At 56.5% G+C, this 8,912-nt stretch overlaps 1 gene segment (V, D, J or C); it reads right to left on the reverse strand.

Moving 5' to 3' along the window:
* Positions 1-15: 15 nt before the first annotated feature.
* On the reverse strand, positions 16-6,750 carry LOC121026483 (T cell receptor beta constant 2-like). The segment is given in 5 exon segments: positions 16-221; positions 356-373; positions 960-1,346; positions 4,635-4,840; positions 6,698-6,750. Coding segments are annotated over 5 exon segments (819 nt in total).
* Positions 6,751-8,912: the final 2,162 nt, after the last annotated feature.

Here is an 8,912-nt window from a genome sequence, read left to right on the forward strand (position 1 = left end):
ATTTCTTTGAGACACAGGAAATATCAGGCCCGGGTCGGGCTCTGCGGTCCCCTCACATTCCAGGTTCTACCCTCTCCCTCCAGCCTGCCCGCCCCGTCCTGCCCGCCTCCGTACCTTGGCCATCAGCACGATGACGCTGACCAGGATGGCATATAGGGTGGCCTTCCCCAGCAGGATCTCATAGAGGATGGTGGCCGATAGGACCCCCTGCTGGTAGGACGCTGTGGGCGGGAAGGGACAGCACACAGCTCCCTGTGAGCCAGCGCCCCTGGCTCCCCCTCGCCCCCAGGGTCCAGGGGTGTCCCAGCTCTGGTGCCAGGGAGGCAGAGAGGAAGAGGGGGAGAGGGTCACTCACCCGAAGTGAAGCCACAGTCTGCAAGAGAAAAGGGGGAGGGAAATGGATGAGAGACCCCATCTCCTAAGGCGGAGGAAGAGCTGCTAAGTCGGGCACACCTGAAACTAACCCGGAGTCACCCGTCAACTGTACTCCAGTTAAGAACGACACGAAGGTCACTAACATGACAGGCGGAGTCCGCCTCGCCGGTGGGCACGGACTCCCAGGCTCAGACCAGCCCGCTCTCAGGCTGGACGGTCCCTCCTGTGCTGAGCCAGCGCAGCCTCGTCATCCCTGAAACCCGTGGAACGTGGTGGCACGGGGGTGGGGGCACCCTGCTCGGAGCTGAGCCCCACGGGCTGGGACACTGAGGGGCCCCAGCGGCAAGGCCCTGTGGGGCTGGGGATGCGGGGTGGGGGAGGGGGAGGGGGAGAGGGGGGGGGAATGAGCCCGAGGGGCCTGCTCACCCTCAGAGTGGGCTTTGGTCTTCCTGCTCTGCCCCACCCCACCCACCCCCCGTTTTCTGCATCCAGTCTTTCTGGTCTCCTGCCTGCCTGGACCCCCTTTCTGTGCCCCAACTCACCCCCCGCCCATCCCCCCCCCACCCCCCCACCCCCCCGCTCACCTGCTCTGCCCCAGGTGTCGGCACTGACGTTCTGGGTGACGGGTTTGGCCTCGGGGTAGTCCCACTGGTCATCTTTCCCGAGCCCGTAGAACTGGACCTGGCAGCGGAAGTGGTTCCGAGGGTTGTGCCAGAAGGTGGCGGAGACCCTCAGCCGGCTGCTCAGACAGTAGCTGGAGACATTCGCGCCGGACTGTTCCTTGTAGGGCTCAGGGTCCGTGCTGACCCCGTCGCGTACCTCCTTCCCGTTCACCCACCAGCTCAGCTCCACGTGGTCGGGGTAGAAGCCTGTGGCCAGGCACACGAGCGTGGCCTTCAGGGTCCGGGAGATCTCTGCTTCTGATGGTTCAAACACTGTGACCTTGGGAGGGCTCACCTTTTTCAGGTCCTCTGCAAGGGAAGAGGGGTTGGGGCCAGGCCTGGTCTGAGAGCTGTCTGGGTTTGGAAGGACAGTGTGTGTGTGTGTGTGTGTGTGTGTGTGTGATGGAGAGGGAGACAGAGAGAGACAGAGAGAGACAGAGACAGAGAGAGCTGGAAATGGGGTCATCCTAAAGCAGAATTATGGAGTTGTAGGTCCTGTGTGTTTGGGGGTCACTGTCCCATTCCTCTGTCATTGTTCTCCTGCCTTTCCTGTCCTTTGTAGTTACCCTACAGACATTTTGAGTAATGTCCCTTCATTAATGTTGTTTGATTTCTTCTCCATCAGTAAAAGCTCACCTGTCTACATTTCACCATATTATGTAGTAGTTATTTCAGGGGAGCGAGCACAGGATTGGAATCAGAATAATAGGATCCAAATCCTAAAACTTGATGTTGCCCACCACTGTGACTTTGGGATGATGTCTTAATTTCCCTGCATCATTCTTCCTTCTTGTGAAGGGAGGATTAGGACACTGACTCTCCAGAGGGGCTGGGGGGTTTACGTGATGTAAACATTCAGAAGGCTCCCGTCCTGAGCCGGTGAATTGCATCTGAATCTAAGAGGCTCAGGTGGTAATGGGGAACTGGGGATAAGGGGGGCATTTGGGGGCTGGGGATTTTCTTCAGATGACAATATACAGATGGCATAGGGTCATGCACCTGTGTGAGGGTACACTTTTGTTTTATGGTGTGCTCATGAGAATGTTTTTTTTTCTTTTTTTTTTTTTTTTTTTTTTTTTTTTGCGGTTCATGAGGTCATCCTGGCCATTCGTCTGCCTTCGGGTACCCCCCAAGTTTCCTAAGCTCAGACGGAGAGCAATGTCTCCTTATGTCAAATTCAAGGATTCCTCAACCTTCTTTGCTCTTTTGCTTCCAAATGTTATCCTTTTTTTTCTACCAGTCAGCTCCCTAAATAAGCATCTGAGATCCTCAGAGCAAATTCTTGCTAGCAGTTGCTTTGAGACAAGTTTTGTCCTGAACGTCTCCTCTGCAGAGTCGTGGGTAAAGGCCCAGGCCACCTTCTCATCAGCCTGGCTCACTTCTCCTGGGCCTGCTGTCCATTCATTGTATCCCACTCCTTTGCTTTCTGCTGATTTTTTCGTTTGTTTCTTGGCAATTCTGTTAAAATGCAAAATCTCATTCTTATGAGAATCTAGTTTAGCCTGGAAGATGGAGAAAATGTTCTTCTAGGGGATGCTTCACATTTCTAGGGCTGTGACCTAACTTCCAGGGCCAGCCTCATGGGTGTGTGACCCGTGTTCAGGACCCCACGTTTACAAAGGCCCCACTCTTGGCTTCCCGGCTGCTGTCACCGTCTTGAAATTCTTAACAAGAGCCTGGTTCTTTTTGAGCTGATCTGGCCTCCCAACCTGTCAGCTTTGTCTCCCTGCAAACGTCTACTTGCTAACTGCCCCTATGTCCCTAGGTTTTTCCTGGCTGACCCAGCCTGAAGTACTAACAGGCTAACTAATAGCTATACTGCCCGGCTCCATCAACCTCCCTGCTCAGCCTGGCGTCTTCAGTCTTCTCGCAAAGACCCTGGCTCTGGAATTGTACCAGCTTTCCTGGGGCACCCCTCTGACCCCCTCATTGTCAAACACTCAGTCCTTCCTGCAAAATTAATGATGTCCTTTGAGCCAGGTGTGATGTTCACTGGCAGGACAAACAGGACCTGGACGGCACTCTAGGGCACTGTCTACACAGCTCCTTGTGAGGCCGGGTCACTTTATCCTTCCATGTTTGTGAGTCCCTGCGGGGTGTGGGTGAGCTTGCCTAGGTGGGTGTAAGTTTGGTACCAGTGAGCCTCTGTTTGTATCCGCTCTGTGGGTTGGACTAGCCTCAGGCAGATTTGTGAAGTTTCTTTCTTGTTCCCAGTCCACCGCTCACATATAGCCAGCCCTCCTCTCCATTATCCACAGGTCAAATCCTGTCCCTCCTCTGGCACTGGGCTCACCCTCTGCCCTCACCCCCCAGGGACCACCTAGGGGAAGGGTGGGGAAGAGAAGGGCTGAATGATAACAATCCACCATTGCCGAGTACTTGACATACAGGGTCCTATGTCATCTGCACAGCAATGGTAAGTGATAGGTATTGGTGATGACATTGTAGAGAGGACCCAGCTTCACACAGATTCATCTGCCCAAGGTCACCTGCTCACTAGTAAGCCAGGGATTGGGACCCAGTTTTCTCTGGCTCTAAAGCCCGGTCTTTTCCTCACCCCTGCTGATTGCAGGAATCTGGCCTTTCCCGGGGACAAAGTTTAGCCAAGCCCCACTGGCTCCAGCTTAATGACAGTCTAACTCCAAATAGTGCCTGCTGTCATCAAAATAGTCCAGGTTCCTGTACCAGTCTTGTGAGTTTCTTCCCCTCTGTGCCTCAACATTCTCAGCACCAGGGGATGTTCCATCCAGGTGCTTTCCAGATCTAGGAGCTTGGGATCCCCCTGGGAAGTTTTCTCAACCCAGGAACACCAAGTCTGCATTTCAATGTATGTTTGGGACAAATGAACTCCTGCCCACCTGGGCTGTTGAACTTGATGTGAGATCTGAGATTTCAGGCTGGGGTGGGGGTGGGGGCAGAGGGAGACATGGTGGGGGAGTGAATGCACCCCCCAGGGCTGAGGTTCCAGTCCAGCCCAAGGCAGGACTGGTGCTGTAGGCACACCTCAGGGGCCTCCCGCTCAGGAGAGGAAGGCAGGGGGTTAAATCTAACTTTAAATGCTGAACAGTAAATCAGGGAACCCTGTTTGTTTGATGCCTTCCTTCACTATTTTTCTGGCCTCTCTCTTCCTCTCCCGCTTTTTATCCCTTTCCTCCTCTGTCCAGCGGCCTCCCCTACATCGAGCCCTCCCAGGAGCCGGCTAGGCCGGGTGCCCGCCATCCCTTGTTGGCCCTGCTTCCCCCCCCCCCCCCCCCGGCCCCCCTCCGGCTCCCAGCTCTGCGTAGCAGCTACACCTGCGCCTCCCCCAGCCTGGGGTTTCCCTTCTCGTCTGGTCCTCTAATCCGGTGGCCCTGAGTCCTAATCAACCCTCTCGTCCCCCACTCACCCTGGCCCTAAGTACCTCCGGAGCAGGAAAAGAGACCTAAAGCCCCCTTTGCCCTCCGCCTGGTTCGCGGCGCGGGAGGACCCGGTCCCCGCCCCCCCTTGCAGGGCTGACCCCGCAGATGGACAGCGTGCCCCGGCCCACCCGCCCCTTCCACGGGGACAGAGGGGCTGGGACGGGGACGCCGGGGCGGGGAGCAGACTCCCCAACCTTACCTAAGACGGTGAGCCTGGTGCCGGGGCCGAAATAGCGCTCGTAGGAGCACAGAGGTCCAGTCCCGCACGCAAACCCAGCAGCGCCCACCCCGCCTCGCAGCCCAGGCCGGCGCGGGGAGCCCGGCGGGCGCCCAGCGGGTGCCCAGGTGGTGCGCAGGCGGGACCGGCCCCGGGACCCGCCGCCTTCCCTCCCGACCCCGCGACCACTCACCCACGACGGTCAGCCGGCTGCCGGCCGAAGGTCGGGGCGGAGGCTGCACAGCCCCGGGCCCCCCCCTGACGCGCACCCGGCCGCCCCCCGCCGCGCTCACCTAGCACCGACAGCCGGGTTCCGGGGCCGAAGTACAGAGGATTTTGGCTCACAGCCCCCGGGCGCGGCACAAAAACAGGCCCGCCCCCCGTCCCCGGCCCTGTCGCGTTCCCCGGCGCCCCCCGGGCACCCCCGCTTACCTAGCACGGTCAGCCGGGTACCTGTGCCGAAATACTGAGTTTCTGTGCTCACGGCCCAGAGCCCCAGGACAAAAACCCGGCGCTGCCCTCTCCCGCCAGCCCGGCTCCCTTGCGCGCCGGGCACCCGGACCCCGGGAGTCCCGGCCCTGGCGCTGAGCCCCGCCTCTGAGCGGGACCCCCAAACGGAGCCGGGCAGCTGCCCACCTCTCCATCCCACCCCGCGGAGCGCTCGGTCCTTACCCAGCACGATCAGCTTGGAACCAGCCCCAAAATACAGCTGCCCGGTGTTTGCACGGCCTTGGGAACCCAGACTCAAACCTGCCTTCCCGGACTAGGGCCCAGGAGGGGCCAGCACCCACTCCTTGAGAGCCAGGGTCGGTGGGGGAGGTGTCCAGGCTGGGCAACGCACCCTCCCTCCCACCTGGAGCTTTCTTACCTAGGACAGTGAGCCGGGTCCCTGGCCCAAAGTGCTGCTCATTATTGTAGCACAGTGGGCAGGGGCTGCCAAAAATTTCTGCTTCTTCCTACTTCCTTTGGCACGAGCTGAGGGCGCGCTCTTCTCCTTCCCGGGCTTCTCTCTCCCCACTTACGGAACTAGCCTGACATAGTAACCTGGATACTGCAGGAGGTCATGGCCAATATGCAGAGGAGAATCAGCTTGGCTTGGGGACAAAACAGTGGAGGTGGAAAATGAATGGGGATCGGTGAAGGGTGGTTTGGGCTGGAGTTGGGGAGTGTTCCAGGCTAGACCCCCGTCTCTTAGAACTTATAGGGCCTGCAACCTCTCTGGCCTTAGTTCCTTCATCTGAAAAATGGGATAACATCTCTCCCACGGTGTTGTTGTGAGTTCTTCACAAGTAACGCATGTGCAAATACTCTGTCAAGGGCGAGGTTTGTGAAAAGTGCTGTGTGATGATCCCACTTTGACACTTCCTGGGAAGCTGTCTGCAACAGGGAGATACAGAGGCGTTCCCTGAGTCCAGGTCCACGCAAGCGCCCGTCAGGGACCAGCTCCAGAGACCTCTCCCAGCCACGCCCCATCCAGGAGTGTTCCCTGGGCTGGGTGGGGATATTTGCTGAGGCAGAGCTTTTTGTAAAAGCACCTCCTCTACCTGAATCATTGTGTGCTACTCCCACCCCCACAATGTTACAGCGCGATACAAAAATATTTCCTTCCCTCTGGCCCCCTCCCCCAACCACCGGGCAGAGACAGGAAGCACAGGTGGCAGAGGGCTGGTGGGGCAGAGAGGCCCCTTCACGGAGGCACACACCACTCTGAGGAGACCTATGTCGCCGGGTCTCCCCTCTGGGACTCACTGTGCCCACCTGCACAGACTGGCATTTATAGTGAGGCGGGTGGGAGGAGCCAGGAGTGGAATCCACAGAACAGGTGATGGCAGCTTGTGGCATGGGGACAGACAGCTGGGAAACCTCTGTAACCCCCAGTGCTCCCTGCACAAAGTCCAAGCTCCTCGTCCTTCGTGTATTCCACACGCAACATGAGCACCCACTATGTGCCAGGCCTCGTGCTGTTTGCAAGGATCTGAGCCTGCCCTCAGATGAGCCTGCACCGACCTCCCTAACGTCTTTTCCCTGCATTCCCTGAACCTCACCTCTGGCTAAGCACCCACGAGCACCTGGTCCTGTTGTTTCGGATCTGGTTCATGCCTCTGACTGCCCACCACCACCCACCCACGCGGACGATCAGACCGACTCTTCTCTGAAGGGTTTGCCACCTTCTCAGACTCCTCCCTGATGATCCCAGTGGGAAACCAAGAGCTAGCCTCTGGCTGCATTTTAGCAGACAGCTCACGTTGCCATTTCAAAGCATCACTTTCTATTTCAACGCTTTCTATACATGAGTTCCCCCCTCATGGTCAGGGAAGTGACTTGGATATCTTTATTTTCTTGGGGGTTAATAGCAGAACATTGCAGTGATATGGGCTTAATGAGTGAGTTAGTGCATTTGCACTATTAGTGCACTATTAGTTAGTGCATTCATACATATCAGCATATATATATACAATATATATTATGTATGTGTTCTAGATACTAAAGGTCCCTAAAACCAAGTATCAGCCCTATCGCTATTTCTAAAAATCCTTTAAGAGGTCTTTGTTGTCTCATATATATGTATATATAATTGTATGTAGATGCGTGTGTGTGTGTGTGTTGTATATGTGCACACACACATCTGAGTACCTCGTGTGTTGCAACACAGAGAGAAGGCTGTATGTCACAGTCCTGTGAGTGTGGCTACTTCAGACAGGCCTTATGGTGATGTCTTCTCCTGAACTGGGTCACTTGGGGCCCACTCCTTTATGTACTCACTTACTCAAAGATCGTTTGTTGTGTACTCACACTGAACCAAAGTGCTATGCCATATCCCAGGGACACTGTAATAAAACATGTCCTTGTTCTCAAGGAGCCGAGTGTCAGACGGGGACGCTTGAAGGGGTGAAGGGGCAGTGCCCTTCAAGTGTGGCATGTGTCTCATGAAGGCATGTGCACTATGGTAGCCAAGTATAGGATGCATGTGGGCCACCCTCAGGGAGTAAGGGGCAAGGAAGCTCCTGACAAGGCTTCCTGGGGGGCAGATGTTGGAGCTAAAGCTTTAAGAATAAGTAGGAGTCAGAGTACTAGGTCACTCCAGGTCAAGGAGGGCAAAACAGTCCGAGAGCACGTGGCTCAGGGATGCAGGGGGAGACGAGTGAGGTATGCGTGGAGCAAGGAGGCAGAGGGCCACTGCTGGGTCCCCTGTGCCATCCTCAGGACAGTGGGCCGCATCACCATGGTGACAATGAGACCACCAAGAGCTCTTAAAGGATTTCTAGAAATAGCAATAGGGCCGATTCTTGGTTTTAGGGGCCTTTCTTTTCTACCCTCCCGGGAGGGATCAGGGGACATTTTCACACCCCTCTGCTACTGCCAATACATCTCCAAGTCAGCGTGTTCTCTTCGCGGCCGGGAAGCCTGCTTGTCAAGTGAAGACGGCCGTGTCCTCAGTGAGAGGGCGGAAAGGGAGCTGGCCGATATGTGTGAAAGCAAGCTGCGTTAGCCGGGGCTACCTGACCAGTTGCCGGTGGGCACGCCTGTGGGCGTGGGCTCTTTCTCAGAACACCTTTGTCCAGGGGGGGACACGAAGTTCCTGTAGGAAACGTCACCATTTTTCTGGGCTGTTCCCGAGTAAGCCTCTTTTCATCTCATCACTACCATTCACATTTACTAAAGTTCTCCTGGCAAGGGAGGAGGATTGCCGACCACAGGTTGGGTCCCTCACTTTCCTCGAATACCTGTGGTCTCTCTCCTGACGCGAGTCACGTGGGAAGTCAGAGATGGGCGGAAGAGATATCCCGACACTCACAAGGCCGAGTCAAGCCAGAACAGGCCATTTTTATTGATTCAGTCGATTTCGTCACGCGAGGCCCCCCGGCTTAGGGCAAGTTGAGTCGTGAGCGACCGCGTGTGCATGCACATGAGGGGTAGCTACTGGGGTGAGCAGAGGGATGAAAACAGCTCTTCAGAAGCACTGCCTATAAGTGGGAAAAGGAGGATCCATATTGGGGCAATGGCCGACTGGAAGCTCAGGACTCCTCCTCCCAGCTGGCCTCAGGAATCCTTTCTCTTGACCTGAGGAAGAGAGGGCATTGTCAGGGTCCCAGGGGCCACGAACAGTAGGAGAACCTGACTCTGCGCCCGACTTGGGGTACAGCCGCTGGCTCTCCCCATCCTCTGGTGCCGCATCCTGGAACGTTCTCCCCAGTCTGGCAGCCACCTTATGATTTCTTTGAGACACAGGAAATATCAGGCCCGGGTCGGGCTCTGCGG

The sequence above is a fragment of the Herpailurus yagouaroundi genome, unplaced genomic scaffold (assembly GCF_014898765.1).
Source record: "Herpailurus yagouaroundi ecotype Mexico unplaced genomic scaffold, PumYag 111617, whole genome shotgun sequence".
NCBI classification, from domain to species: domain Eukaryota; kingdom Metazoa; phylum Chordata; class Mammalia; order Carnivora; family Felidae; genus Herpailurus; species Herpailurus yagouaroundi.